Source organism: Staurois parvus, unplaced genomic scaffold, assembly GCF_062004578.1.
Source record: "Staurois parvus isolate SC_StPar_1 unplaced genomic scaffold, SC_StPar_1.0 ptg000689l, whole genome shotgun sequence".
Lineage (NCBI taxonomy): Eukaryota > Metazoa > Chordata > Amphibia > Anura > Ranidae > Staurois > Staurois parvus.
This window is the reverse complement of record NW_028318485.1, coordinates 3100047-3116145: the sequence shown is the minus strand read 5'-3', so window position 1 is coordinate 3116145 and position 16099 is coordinate 3100047. Positions and strand designations below refer to the sequence as shown.

Genomic DNA, 16099 nt, shown 5'->3' with positions numbered 1-16099 from the left:
TTTTTGCTGAATGTATCCCCCTTGACTCACTTACTGTGTCAATGGAGGAGGCTAATATTGTGTTGGTTCCCAGACCTGGCAAGGACCCACAGGACTGTGCCTCCTACTGCCCGAATTCACTGTTTAATGTTGATGAGAAAATGTTTGCAAAAATTCGCCTCTCTAGGATTTTTGGAGCTTTGATTCTTGTGGAAACAGGTTTCAATGCCGGGAAAGGGTACTGACAATAATATACAGCGGCTCTTCCTTAATTTGTCCCTTGTGTACGATAACCGGGGTAGTCTAGTGATCATCTCACTCAATGCCGAGAAGGCGTTTGACTCAGTGGAGTGGTCCTATCTTTGGGAGGTTTTACTTTGGTTTGGGTTTAGGCCAAAATATCTTTGTTGGATCCAGCTTCTCTCTAGAACCCATGGGGCGAGGGTTCTTACTAATGATTGTCTTACTGACTCATTTACCTTGCATAAGGGATCCTGCAAGGGGTCCCTGCAGTCTCCGAGTTTATTTCCTGGAAGCTCACCCTGAAATTGTGTATGACACAGCACTGCTCACTTTATATACCGTGTCTTTTTATATACTTCTTGTTTTAATTTGGACTTTTTGTAAATTGTGATTAGTGTAATCCACATTGTACCTACCATGTCAAACGGCTTATACTGTATTTGTTCATTTGTACTGGATTTTACTCCTTTTCCTCAATAAAATTCCTATACTGTAGAGAAAAAAAAGTATGCCTGTGTGAACAAGGCCTAACAGTAATGTACAGACATACGCACAGACGCACACACATGCATATAAATTTACATATACACACACATACATACATACAGTACGTACTGCACCTAGTTGACCACCATTTGGCACTTGCACCACTGAGAAAGATGCCTGTATACACTGAACTACATGGAAGGGAGGTGGGGCAGTCAGAACTCATGAAGCAACTATTCCTGTGCACAGCTCTGCCCATTACTGCCCGCTCCAGCTCTGCAGTTCAGTATTTTAAGACAGTTCACTCTCGTGCCTGTACTAGAATACTAAAAAAAATAGCGGCTGCCATTCCCTGCCTGGCTGCACTTTTCAAGGCTAGATGGCGCTGCTGTACTTTTCCTCCTCCCTCCTGACAGGAATAGCGAGTGACGCTGCTGTCATATCTCTTGTCAGCCTATAGTGGCAAAGCATAATGCAAGATTATCATGGGGCCCCCATGCACCTGGGACAATGCCCAGGGGGGCCCATGCATTAAGATGGCCCTGCCACTCGCATCTAATATGTCTCATGGATCTCAATGTAAAATCTCCCTGCCCTAGTTTCTGGCTCTGATCCTGCCACACCTGTGGCGTTGGCCAGGACAGCAGGTAAGTGTTTGGGGATGGGAGGCAGCACATGCACTGGGGAGGTTTTTTTTTACCTTAAAGTATCACTAAACCCACATTATAAAAAATTATCAATAATTTCCGTATTGCTGTTCATACTCACTCAGTCACTACGAGATTTGTTTTCTGTATTTCTGCAAAAAACCTGGTTGATCCTGCTGTTCTCTATCTCCCCTTTCTGACCATGTCCCCAGTGCAGCTAGGGGTTTTGCAGAGCAGTGTTGGCAGCTAGTGCACATGCTCAGTTTTCAGTGAGTTTCTATGCTGAGCATTTCCTCCCCCTGAGCAGCCCATGTGACCATAGAGTCACACATGTGGGTGTATACACAGTGGTAAACAAAGCCCACTCCCTCCCTCCTCCTCCATGCCCACTAACCAGCTAAACACAATGGAGTTGGGATATTGCATGTAGATTGATGGAGGTTTCACCTCCCTCTTATTCTAGGACACAGGCTGGAGAATGTGACACAACCTGTGACTGGCAGAAACCCGCCCACACCATGCTATTGCCAAAAAATAAGAAAGATTTGATTTCAAATATATATATTTGCATGACAATTTAAATCAATTTATTGATATTAATTATTTATTTTTACTCAGTATTCCAAAGACTGTTTTTTTTTTTTATTATGAACATGTGACCAACAGCAGAGGACTAGAGGCTCCTCCTGCTTATGTTCCCCCGCAGACAGGCTTGAAAAGAGCTGGGTCATGTGACAACTGTATATCGATTAGGAAAAAAGGTACTTAGATTTTTTAATTTAAAAAAATACAGTACCATCATTCATATACAGAAAGAGAAGGGATAATGTAAATTAAAGTGTGTGTTCAGTATCACTTAAATGTTGTGAAGGGTATAGTCATGCTTGTCCATTTTGATGAAGCAAAATCCTTGCATTTTGCTACATGAAAAGGCATCCTCAAGTAGAGATCCTATTCTTTCCTCTTTGGCTGGTCAACATGTATGCACTGCGAAAAACACAGGGAAACTCTATGTGCTCATTCACACCTGCACGCGTGCTTTACCATGTGCGTTACATGTACATGGAATGCAACTTCTATTCTAATAGCTTTTATAGCCACTAAAACTAATTTTCTTTGAGCCAACTTGTCCCCTTGGTTTTACAGGACCAGCTGCAAGGACTTGACTACATAGGAAAAATCGATATTTAAATATAAATCAGCTGTCAATGTCTGAATTGGTTTTAAAATAGAGATAATCCCTGCTTGTGTATATTTTTTCTCCTTTTGTGTAGTTTGAATTTACCAAGTTTGTGGCAGGTTTACTCAAACTGTAATCATGGTAAAACATATTTATATATATATATATATATATATATATATATATAATTGTAAGCTCCAGAGCTTCCCCCATCCTCTGGAACTCTCTACCCCAATTTATCAGACTGTCACCTACTCTGCTCACTTTTAGGCGATCTCTGAAAACCTATCTCTTCAGGGAAGCCTATCCTGCCCTCAGCTTATACTGGAATCTTCTACTCTTCCTACCAGTCCATCCCCCACAGTTATTACCTTTTGTACCACTAGCCCCTCCCTCTTAGATTGTAAGCTCCCAGGATCAGGCCCTCCTAACCCTCTTGTATTGAACTGTATTGTTGCTGTATTGTCTCTCTTTATATTGTAAAGCGCTGAGCAAACTGTTGGCGCGATATAAATCCTGTATAATAATAATAAAAATTAATATTAAATTATATATATATATATATATATATTTATTTTATTTTTTTAATTTAATTTTTTTTTTGTTTTCAAGATAAGTACACTTTCTGCAAGTACAGAAAAGTATCTGTAAATTCTGATAGAAATCCAGTGTCCTTGTAACTTCATATCTTCATATGCATTGCATGGGGCAGCACAGTGGCTAATGGTTAGCACTTCCGCCTGGCAGTACTAGGGTCACTGGCTCAAATCCCAACCACGGCACCACTTGCCTGGAGTTTGCATGTTCTCCCTGTGCCTGCATGGGTTTCCTCCCACACACCAAAGACATGCTGGGAGGTTAATTGGATCCTGTCTAAATTGGCCCTAATATGTGTATGTATGAATGTGAGTTAGGGACCTTAGATTGTACGCTCCTTGAGGGTTAGGGACTGATGTGAATGTACACTATATATGCAAAGCGCTGCATAAATTGACGGCACTATATAAGTACCTGAAATAAATAAATCTCTAACAATTTTCAAAATAACCTGTATGAACTACATGCCCCCTCTGCTATATCTGAGATGGGGAGGGGGGGGGGTGGTTTGTTGTCTAGAGCAGGAGAGTGACACCACTGCTCCTCCATAGATAAAGTACGGTGAATGAGCGTTGTCACCCTGGAACAGGAAATATGTTACTGTCTGGACTACCTAGTTAAAAAAAGCCTAAAAAAAAGGAAAATTAATGCATCCACCGCTTCTAAGGACTGTTAAGCTGCAGTGCAATTTCTGTGGCTGATAGATACACTTTAAGCTTTGATTTGTTTGTTTTTTCATTAAAGTTCACATAAAACTACACGTTCATCCAAGAATAGCCTGGCAATACTGCTGCACAATTTCAGTGAAGAGCAAACAGCATCGTCCCCTTATTACAGGAGCTGGAATATAACCGATTTACTGGCAGGATCAACAGGTAATCAAACTATGTATGACAAGGGGGAAAAGGGGATTTGAAAAACCAGAAAACAGATGTGTTAATGCTAGTGACAGACTTTATCATATATGTCATTTTTTATTTTGCCGATAGTTACACTTTAAAATAGAGGCACACGTAACATCCACATTCAAGGCACTGGCAAGCCACTCCACACTCTCCACTGGCATCACAGCGATTACACACGCATCTCAGTGTTAGCAATGCTATATACACTTTGTTCACAAAGAGAGGGACAGTCAACACACAGATGGCAGCTGCGAGTGGGGCACCATCCGCAAGGTAAGAGTGTGACACAACAAGCTAGGTAGTGTTTTAAAAGTGCTGCATTACGACCTTTGTACCATCAGTACAATACAACTAGAGGCAATAAATGTTCTTTTCTATGCAGTGATATCATAGGCAATGGAAAATGACTGGGCAGCCCTCCCTAACGTTGCTGCTGGTGTCCTGGAAACAGTGGTTGCTGAGCCAGGTGAAAATGAAGTATTCCTTTTCTTGTCCAGTTTATGCTCCTTACTGTCTACATAGACGCACATGGGAAATTTGTTCTGTGCGTATCGTATAATAAGCTGTAATCCCACCTAGCCTGCACATAATGCAATGATGCACATCTGAGAATACATTTTATTATATTATTATTATACAGGATTTATATAGCGCCAACAGTTTGCTCAGCGCTGTACATTACAATGGGAGACAATACACGATACAGTACAATAACAATACAATGCGATACACGAGAGGTTCGAGGGCCCTGCTCCTTGGAGCTTACAATCTAGGAGGGAGGGGATAGTGGTACGGGAGGAATAGCTGTGGGGGATGGAGTGGTAGGAAGAGTGGAGGCGATCGGCCATTAGCTGAGGGCGGGTAGACTTCCCTGAAGAGGTGGGTTTTCAGGGTGCGCCTAAAGGAGAGGAGAGTAGGTGATAGTCTGATGGATTGGGGTAGGAAGTTCCAGAGGATGGAGGAAGCCCTGGAGAAGTCCTGGAAACTGGCATGGGAGGAGGAGACCAGGGAACTAGAGAGAAGGAGGTCTTGTGAGGAGTGGAGAGTACGTTTTGGGTGGTATTTGGATATCAGGTCGGTGATGTAGTTTGGGGCAGTATTATGAACAGCTTTATATGTCAGTGTTAGCATTTTGAATTTTATCCGTTGGGCAATCCTATGCCAGTGGAGGGATTGGCAGAGGGGGGTGGCGGATACAGAGCGGTTAGTAAGGTGGATGAGTCTGGCCGCAGTATTCAGGAAAGACTAAAGCGGGGATAGCCTGTGGTGAGGTAGGCCGGTGAGGAGGGAGTTACAGTAGTCAAGTCGTGATATGATAAGGGAGTGAATGAGTTGCTTAGCAGTTTCCGGGGTTAGGAACGGACGTGTTTTGGAGATGTTGCGGAGGTGAAGTCTACATGAGTTTGTCAGCAATTGGACCTGGGGCTGGAAGTACAGATTGGAGTCTAGGATGACACCTAGTACTCTGGCTTGGGGGGTGGGACTGATGGTGGCATTGTTGGTCGTGATGGAGAAGTCGGGGGGGGGGGCGCGGGCAGGGGGGAAAACTAGGAGCTCGGTTTTGGAGAGGTACATAAAGCTCAGATGACAGTGAAACTCTGGGCAAGATCAAAAATGACATATATGATGCAGACTGTCAATTACATTAACACTTCAGGCTTTTCTGTCACAATTTTATTATCTATTGATTCTGCCAGTAGATTTCTTATTTTTTTTCACCGTGTTAAATGCTAACTCCATCTTTTGCACCATGATACATGTTACACCTGTATTTAGAGTGTAACATGGAATGTCGCGCAAATAGGCTCCCATCCTGAAACTGCTACCCCACTGCTGCGACAGCATACAGGGTTATTCTCCCCTGCAGCAGCTGTCACTTTTGAAGTCAACAAAGCTGTGCAGGGCTCTGACTACACAGGCACATCATGGCAGCACAGTGGCTAAATGGTTAGCATTTCCACCTGGCAGTACTTGGGTTGTTGGTTTGAATCCCAACCATGGCACCATCTGCCTGGAGTTTGCATGTTCTCCCTGTGCCTGCGTGGGTTTCCTCTGGGTACCCTGGTTTCCTCCCACACTCCAAAGGCATGCTGGTAGGTAAATTGGCTCCTGTCTAAATTGTCCCTAGTATGTGTATGTATGAATGTGAGTTAGGGACCTTAGATTGTACACCCCTTGATGGTTAGGGACTGATGTGAATGTACAATATATCTGTACAGCGCTGCGTAAATTGATGGCGCTATATAAGTACCTGATGTATAAAATAAAAATCATTCATTCATAGAGATCTGTGAATGATGGAGCTACAAGTCCAAGATTTATAGTCCTCATTGGGTAACAAGTGCTGTCATCACCACACTCGTAATTAAAAGGTATTGTAGAAAAAATTCTCTATGAGACTTTAAGGGCAACCAAGACTATATTATGTATAAAAATACGACTTTATTATATCAAAGTATAATAGGTACAAATCTTAAAACCCAAGTATGCAATATCAAGACCTCTGAAACATTTATACAGTATGCTGTTGCATGCAGAACGTCGTGCCGCTGCTGGGGCTCCCGTGCATATGTTTGAGTGACATCATCGTGGCCCTGGTCATTCAAAAGGGCTGAGCACGCGAATCTGGAAGGAAGGCTGGTTGAAGATGGAAGCGCTGAGGGAGCCATGACAGTGCTGCACTGGAGGGCTCTGTGTGCAGGTAAGTGTGTCATAATATGCGAGTATGCAGTGCATACTAACACATTATGGGATAAACCAGCGGGGGAACCTATTTTTTTTCCTTTTGGCAGTTTGCTACTGCTTTAACACAGTTTGAGTAAACTCATTTTAAATCTTTTAAATCTGCAGCTTTCATTAAAATACTGTATTATCTGGTTATTTTGACATGAAGGTCCTTGTGAAGGCCCCTTCTGCTAGTATAGTGGTTCTCAACCTTCCTAATGTCGTGACCCTTTAATACAGTTCCTCATGTTGTGGTGACCCCCAACCATAAAATTATTTACCCAGTAACTATAATTCATGAAGTGTCGTTTTACCTCCAATACTGCTGCTTTCAACACAGCAGCTGCTTTCTACACAGTAGCTGCTCTTTACCCATCGGAAATGTGTTTTCCGAAAGTCTTAGGTGACCCCTGTAAAAGGGTCGTTCGACCCCCAAAGGGGTCGCGACCCACAGGTTGATAACCACTGTGCTAGTAGAACTCATTCTACTAATGCATATTAAGCATGTATGGTCCACCGTTGTCACCACCAGGAAACCAGCCAGAAATGATGTGCAGCAGTTACTGCTGTGCATATAGACAGGAAGTGGATGCAAGAAGGCTGGAAAAGTTTTTTACACCAAAAGATGGGAAAAAGTGAAAACAAGAACATTATTTTTAAAAACATTCTAATGCACAGCACTTTAGCATACGAACATTAGGGTTTTATATCCATTTGAAAGCCCTCCAAAGCAAAGCTGTCCCATACCTCCCTCCTACCCTATCTCACTTATGCAGAAGCTGAAAAAAATTACCTTCTGATGCTTCTTTTTACTCACCCAGCTCTTCCATTTCTGTCCCTCGACGGTGCAGCTTCTGGGGAGCAACGACCAGTGAATCCAGTGCTGCTGTCTGTGACTGTGCTGGTCACCTCTTCGTGGTGTCATCAGATACAGCCTGGGAGGACCCAGTCACTGCACAGGCAACAGAAGGTGTCCGTGCCACTCAGGCAACAAAAACACCTAAAGAAGGACTCTCTTTCTCTGCAGTGAAAATACAGAAGACTTGGAGCCCATTGTGTCATGTGACCATAGTTTAAGGTAGGGCTTTTGGCTTAGTTTTTTTTTTCATATATACAGCATATAACTTAGCAACTAGTTGTATGGGGGAGTTCAGCTTTAATGATTCTTTACATTACAGCCCTTCCACTGCTTTTTGTCGGGATCTCAAAGAGCAATAATGTTGGGTGCCCACTTTTGGACCTACAGTAACATATTTACAATTACATCGATTTTCAAACAAGCAGAAAACTGTGTCTTTGCAGAACATTTACAAAAGCCCATTGACCATGAACAGTATATGTTTGTCCTCGAAGCTCATAATAACAGAGAAAGAGCCCTTACCCTGTCAGCACGACCACAAAATCCATCATATTCCAGCCATTGCGTAAGTAGGATCCTTTGTGAAATGCAAACCCCAAGGCAATGATTTTAATTCCAGTTTCAAAGCAGAAGATTCCAATGAAATACGGTTCAGTATCATCCTGCGGAAAGAAGGTCATGGTAAGAGCCTTATTTAAAAAAATCCTTTCTGTATACATGGTTTTATTTCATAACAATGCAAAGGGTAGCAATGTGCATTTACTCATACCAGCCATGTCTCGGCCATGCAGAGTGGTTACACTGAAAATAACCAGTTTCTGTTTAGTTGCAATGACTTGCTGCGCACCCTTGAATTCAATTTTGCTAAGCCCCATATACATCTACAGTAAGCAGGCCACACTGCGTAATGCATAATGTAGTATTACAAAAATAACCCACAAAGGTCTGTTTATTAATGTCTTCACTCAAAACTCACACAACGTTCACACAACTCGCATAACATTCTAATTGGATTAAATTGAAAAAATGTGTGAATCCTGCATGAAAGTTGAATGAATCTTGTGTGAATAAAAAAAAAATATATATGCAAATAGTCCCCTTATTGTGTGGGTCTCTAACAGCCATAAACATATAAAAGTCTATTTTTTAAATAGAACCTTCAAGTGACCACGCTTCAACACATCATAGCTGTCAAAGTCAATGGTGAGCACAGAAAACAAACTATGTTGTATGTAGTTTGCATATTAAAAATCTTTCCACTTTCAAAAGCTGAGAAAAAAATGATTAGGTTGTAATTAGAGATCTAAATAGCTCTGCAATTAAAAATGATAAAAAAGGTCTTAGTTGGATGGAACACTGCTTTAAATTCAGTATAAGGAGCTTTGCAAATTAATAAATACAGCCACTTAAAGTAACATCACATGATGTCACGATTAAAACTCATTCCTGTAAAGAAGAAACACAATATTTACCTGTCCTTCTGCCCACACTGCTGAACGCTGCTCTCATTCTGAGAAGTCGCCCCCCAAAGGAAGCAGGGAAACCAACACTTCCAGGAGTATCAATGCTGTGGTCCCCTGCAGCTCTCATTGGTTCCTCCTCAGGGGCGGACTGACCATCCGAGAACTCGGGCACTGCCCGAGGGCCCGGGGTCAGTAGGGGGCCCCATGAGATGCCCCTGGTACCTTTCATAGGCTTTTTTGGGTGTGGTGCGAGTGTGGGCGAGGACACAGGGGCCCCATGATCCCCTATTGCCCGGCAGCCCCAAGAGTTGTCAGTCCGCCCCTGTTCCTTCCTCTCACTTTCAGTTTAACAGAGGTTAGCTGGAGGTATTAGCAAGATTTTCCAATGGGGACAGTAGCTCTGGTGACCTGGGGGCCCCCAAGTAATTCCCTTAATTTGCAGGGATTTCCTCTCACTTACTGTTTGGCTATTGGGACCGGAAGTGAAGAGAAATCTCCACAGATGGCGAAAAAAAATCTAAAAGGGGTTATAACCCTCCCTTGCTCTTTCCAAAATGAAAAAAAAATGTTTTGCCTATAGTTCTTCTTTAACTTTGCCTTCCCTAAACTGAAGGCGATTGAGAAGAAGTGCCTGCCTGTAGGGGAGGACTGGGACCCTTCAGGTGAGGGGCAACCACATTCAAGATTTCTGTGGTCTAAAGAAGGTTTGCCATGATGCTGCAGTAATTGGTGGTCATGGTGAAATGTGGGTTTCCCCACATGGAGTTCCCCAACATTTTTAAACAAAGGGCCAGTTCACTGATCATCAATGTTTGGAGACCAGACTATGACCAGTAAGTGTAAAATAGGGGAGTAATAAATGCCCCGGCGTCAGTGGGAGTTAAAATGATCCCCTGTAGGCTCCATATCCCATGCCACTTCTTGCTGTGATGTCATGGCCAGGACTATAAAGGCAACCTCGGGCAGAAAATCACTCTGCCCGACATTGCCTGTGACACTGCTCCATTGTAAAATGCATATGTGTTTTTGACGTGTTGTTGATGCATTTCTAGTGCGTTCCCGATGCATTTTTCTGATTGTCTGCACCTGCAATTGACCGGTGCAAAAAGCTCCATAGGATTTAAAGGTGTGCATTTTTATTCTGCTTTTTTAACTGAACAGCTGATCAGAAGCTGATCAGTGTGAAAGGGCCCTAAATTAAAAAAAACATAAAACAGTAGATTTTTTTACAAGCATAAACAAATTTGCCAATTAAGAAAGTAGCCATTTCACATTGTACTCAGTTTCCCCAAAATCCCTCCCTCCATCCCTGAGCCCCACATTTCCTATCTTACCTGCAGGGTCCCAAAGAGTTACTTTTCAAAAAAGAAGGGGAAGCTGAGACCTCTGATAAGGGTCACAGCCAAGTCTCAGAGCCAGGAAGTGCATCATCAACATGGCATCTACTAAAAACTGAAATATTTTTAAAGTGTGAAATTTTTTTTGTAGTAATAAAAGACTCATTATTTCTTTATTCAGTAACCACTCTAATAAAAAGCTGCTAATATTACCCGGTTCCTGCATTTCATCTCATTCAATTCCCTCAAGTAGGAAAGAGCATGTAACCAAGTTACAGACGCTGATAAAATTAGCATTATGACCTTAATACCACATGCATTTGTAAAAGCTATGGAAATATTGTGAAATCTGTGTGAGACTTACCAGGCGCTCTGACATTGGGGTCTTGTCTCCCTCTGGCAGATGCTGTTCCATTGCCAAGACAATGCAATTTGCTATGATGGTTGCTAAAATCATGTATTCAAAAGGAGTAAAATGTTGGTTAAGGAAAACAATGTCCAAGTTGAAAAATTTGAAAACAATTTTAACCCAAACACAAGTGAATGGGGTTGGATGTCTGACCTCTAAAGACAGCTTCTATTTAGTGGTGATGGGGTGTACTCCGGGAACAGAGCAGGTTTATAATAAACACACACTAATATAATACTGTACACAGTAAAAGAGAAAAGAACTGCAACCATATAAACCATAGGCAACACAATTCTGAAATGTATAATGTTGGCAAGAAATAATCTATAAATGCTAAATGTTGAGGATTTCGAGGAACAGCCCTGGGCCTTATTTGTCCTTGGGAACGTTCATCTCTTAAAATTACAATATTTTTCTTAGGAACTGAGCAACTGTACCATTAAATCTTGCATTTTCTGCATGCTAAATTGAACGCTAATCATCTATAAATATTCTTTGGCTTGCATATTCATATTTACTTGAGAGTAAAATTTGAAATAAATATCTGAGTTACCAATCCTGCTAGCATCACACAAAGTCTCCCTTTTCCTGCTGCACATTCCACAACATTAATTAATGGTGGGCTGAGCTCTGTCCCCAGACCAATAATTTGAACAAAAATCCCCCCTTAGGATTATATGTACATTTAACATATTTAATGCTTATCACTTCTCAGCCTTTTGACTAAGACCAAGTACTGTGTCTGTTCTTATCAGTGTCCATAAGGGGTGCTACGCCGCTATTCTTTTGGTAAGAATGGCCGGCTGTATATTATCACTGGTGTGACCAGCCGGAAGCGGAATCAAGGCACCCATGGGATGTGGGGCATGGGAGTAATTCCTGTGGAAGAACTGCAGTGGCCCAGTGCCTCCTGATTTGAATGGGGCTACATGGTCTGCCCATGGGCTGGGAAACCATGAAGTCTGTGCCCTCTGGGAGTAGGTCACCCCAAATGTGCTCCTGGTAACACTTGGGCTTGGGAAAGCCACTGTGTTAAAAGGCACAAGGTCACTATCAGTTTTTTCTACACTGCGCCTCTCTGGGCTAGGCCATTTGGCTAAATCCGGGGCAATTTTTGCTACCAGGCTGCAAGGCCTAGCCAGTGCACCTGCATGGACACTATTTATTTAATTTATTTTTCTAACTGTTTTGTCACTTGCACTTTTGTGTGTGTTTCTTTTTCTCTAGGATGGAGGTTGTGGGTCCTCGGGCCTACCAAGAAATCTAGTGGGAGAATGCGTGGCCATCAGGTTCCTTCCTCCCCTAAACCAGGGGAAGTTTCTCTTTGGGAGAGCCCCTTGCCTAGTACTTAGTGGTCGGCTTCGGCTGACCATAAGTAGATGGGTCTGCTAGGCCTTTTGGCTGGGTAGACCATTTTTAAGCTTGCCTCTGTCAAAAGCCTTGTGTCCTGGGGGATCAGGGTAGAGTCCTACTTCTTCAGTAGGTGGACTAGAGACACACCCTTAAGTGCACTTTTTTCCCCTCTAAAACCCTACAGGTTTGAAAAAAACCCAAACATATTTAAAGCATGTTATTTACCTGTAAAGGCCTCCATTGTGCAGGCATGCAAAAGCCCCAAACTGGGTACCATCATCTTTGTCAGCAGACTCAGAGCTGTCATATGTGACACTCTTTAGTATTCTCCTTTGTTTCTCCCCAATCAGCTACATAAAGGTTTATGTTTAGTCACTGTAATCAGACACCCCAGAAGCGGAGTGAGTTATGATCTACAAGGAGGGAGTGGGCTGTGGTAGGGAATTGACTCTTTCAGATTAGTCAAATTCAATAGAAAGTTCACAATAACATTGCAAGTGAATAAAATCATTTGTGGAAAAGAAAAATAATGCATTAAGGATTTAAAGTACTTAATTTTCATGTGCTTTTACCTGCAACTTTGAGTTGGTAAAAAAGTCTCTTTAAAAGAGTGAGCTACTTAATAATCACAAGCCTACTGAACAACATATCAGACTGGATGTCGCTCCACTTCCTTAAACTGAACCTCTCCAAAACCGAGCTCCTAGTCTTCCCCCCAGCCCGCGCACCCCCCCCCCCCTCACTGACTTCTCCATCAGGCCAGAGTACTTGGTGTCATACTAGACTCCAATCTATCCTTCCAGCCCCAATCGCTAACAAACTCATGCAGACTCCACCTCCGCAACATCGCCATTCCTAACCCCAGAAACTACTAAGCAGCTCATCCACTCCCTCATATCACGACTCGACTACTGCAACTCCCTCCTCACTGGCCTGCCTCGCCACAGGCTATCCCCGCTTCAGTCAATCCTGAATACGGTGGCCAGACTCATCCACCTTACTAACTGCTCCTTTTCCACCAAACCCCTCTGCCAATCCTTTCACTGGCTCCCAATTGCCCAACGGATCAAATTCAAACTGCTAACATTGACGTATAAAGCTGTCCATAATTCTGCCCCAAACTACATCACCGACCTGATATCCAAATACCACCCAAAACGCACTCTCTGCTCTTCACAAGACCTCCTTCTCTCTAGTTCCCTGATCTCCTCCTCCCATGCCCACCTCCAGGACTTCTCCAGGGCATCACCCATCCTCTGGAACTCCCTACCCCAATCCATCAGACTATCGCCCACTCTCCTCTCCTTTAGGCGCACCCTAAAAACCCATCTCTTCAGGGAAGCCTACCCCACCCTCTGCTAATTGCCGATCTCCAATCTTCCTACCACTCCATCCCCCACAGCTTTTCCTCCCGTACCACTATCCCCTCCCTCCTAGATTGTAAGCTCCAAGGAGCAGGGCCCTCAAGCCTCTCGTGTATCGCATTGTATTGTTGTACTGTCGCATGTTCTGTCTCCCTTTGTAATGTACATCGCTAAGCGAACTGTTGGCACTATATAAATACTGTATAATAATAATATTAAGATTAGTGCAAAATTCCATCACAACCATACCAACCAGTCCTGTGTTGCTCGTTCAGTCCAGCTCACACTAATCAGATGAAAGATAATTGTTTACTGGATGCTTCAGGTTAGTTGTATATACACACTATGGAGCAATGTTATTACATAATGCAGTGTCTGTGACTGTAATAGCAGTTTAATGGCTCCATTCACCACATATTACCATCTAGGGTTGTTTGTTGTACCTCACTCTCACAGCTTGACTTCCATAACCCAGCATGCTATGTGTGCAGAGGGCTAAGGTCACAGCAGTAGTATATAGGCAGCCGGTGACATGTTACCACAGCACTGCCCTCAATTAGATGATCACAGGGAGCTTTCACACATAGCAGTGTGCAGGGAGATAGCTGTAAAATGAGTGCATGGCTAAAACAGGTCCTCATCATTTCAGCCGGCCTGGCTCTTCACTGTTCAGTCCAGTAATACATTTTTGTGGTCATCACATTCTTAGCCTGCTCCAGCAACTCACACCAATCAGCCATAACATCATGACCACTGACAGGTAAAGTGAATAACCTTGAATTTATTGCGGCCTGTTTGATTGCTTTTGGCGCCACTCAAAGTAGAGGTAAAAGCATATCCCTGTGTCTCAGAACATGGGGTGCAGGTTTGTCCTAATACCAATCCAGGGGGCTAGTAAATGTGAGAAAAGGATCACCGCTGCTCCTGAGCAGCCCAGGTGAATAAATGATAAAGAGTGGCCTCAGCCTACACAGAAACATGGAGAAATGTAGGCTGAGGCCGCTTTTTATCATCTATTAACCTTGGCTGGTTGTGAGTAGCAGCAATCTTTTCCTTTTAACATTGCTTATATTGTTACAATGGCCTCTGAAAATGGATGGGATATATTAGGCAGCAGGTAAGCATGGCATCTGTGAAGTTAATGTGTTGAAAGCAGAAAAAGTGTATGGTCTGCAACAGCTGTTTCTTTCCCAAGCGCAGTCAGTACTGCTTAAAGTGAACTTTTACTCCAACATTTCATGTTTCTGATGTGTGACTGTGTTTCCATGTCATTGTATTTTTTTGTGATAGACCTGGTGATCCTGTATATCTCTTCACTGGGAAGATAGGTGTTTTGGGATTTTCTCTGCCTCCTGCTGACATCCCCTCTGATTTTCAACTGGACTGTGTCTGTGCTTTGTTTAAGCTGTTGTTGCCATGTGATCATTTATAAAAAAGAAAAAATTCTAATAATTAGATAGATAGATAGATAGATAGATAGATAGATAGATAGATAGATAGATAGATAGATATACAGTGCTCAGCATAAATGAGTGCACCCCAACAGATTTGTCAGAAAACCTTTACTTTCCTTTCAGAATCAACATTTTCTATGGGGCACAATACTACAAAATACTCCCACAAATGCATGCCATTGATTGCAAATAAGATTTGTTAATTTGCACACACACAAAAAGTATTTTTCTTAACAAATTCCTACAAGACCATGTTGCAAAAATAAATACAGCCCAATGAAAGTCTTAGGAGCAAAGCAAAATTTTAGACAACAAAATCCTAATTAACAAGAATTCAACTACAGGTGAGTCTAATTATTCATTAAACAGGTGTCCAGCAGACAGTTGATTATAAAAGGGCATTACTTAACACAGAACACCCCATTCCCATTTCATACTGTCAGCAATGGCACCACATGGAAGAGAAATGTCACAAGGTCTGGGAAAGAAAATAATTTCTTTACACAAGAAAGCTGAAGGTTACAAGATCAGCAAAGCTTTACTTATCAGTCAGAACAATGTAGCAAAAGTGGTATAAAAATGTATCAAAGATGGAACTGCAACCATCTCACAGAGACATCCAGGCTGTCCACAGAAGTTAACACCTCGACAGTAGCGTCTTCTGATGAGACAGGTTGAAGGAAATTGCCATGCAAGTTCACTGCAGTTAGCTAAAGTAGTAGAAAGCCAAACTGGGGTGATTGTTTCCTGTGACACAATAAAGTGTACACTATAGAGGAGTGTCATGCATGGGTGTCATCCATGAAGGAAGCCTCTCCTAAAGCCCATGCACAATAAGCTCACCTAGAAATTGCCAGGGCCCATGCTGAAAAAGAAGAAGACTCTACTCTGGAGTGATGAGACCAAGATAAATGTTTTTGGAACTGATGTCTTCACAACTGTATGGCGTTGCAAAGGTGAGGAGTACAAAGAAAAATGCATGGTGCCTACAACAGCCTACAACAGTTTTTTTTGTGGGGTGGATTCATTTTTGTATCAACTAATTTGAGTAAAACATAAGATTTTGCAATCTAAATAATACTATTAACCTTACTTTCAT

The 16099-nt window shown here is 42.5% G+C and overlaps 1 protein-coding gene across 3 annotated transcripts in view; it reads right to left on the bottom strand.

Moving 5' to 3' along the window:
• CACNA1A (calcium voltage-gated channel subunit alpha1 A) overlaps positions 1-10885 on the bottom strand; it is a 289262-nt gene extending 278377 nt beyond the window's left edge. For all 3 annotated transcript variants that reach the window (XM_089652658.1, XM_089652659.1, XM_089652660.1), the window contains exons 1-2: positions 10785-10885; positions 8143-8282 (exon numbers count right to left, since the gene is read on the bottom strand). In XM_089652658.1, the coding sequence (XP_089508784.1) occupies positions 8143-8282; positions 10785-10877 (233 nt within the window). In that variant the 5' untranslated portion in view covers positions 10878-10885. The remainder of the gene's footprint in view (positions 1-8142; positions 8283-10784) is intronic.
• Positions 10886-16099: the final 5214 nt, after the last annotated feature.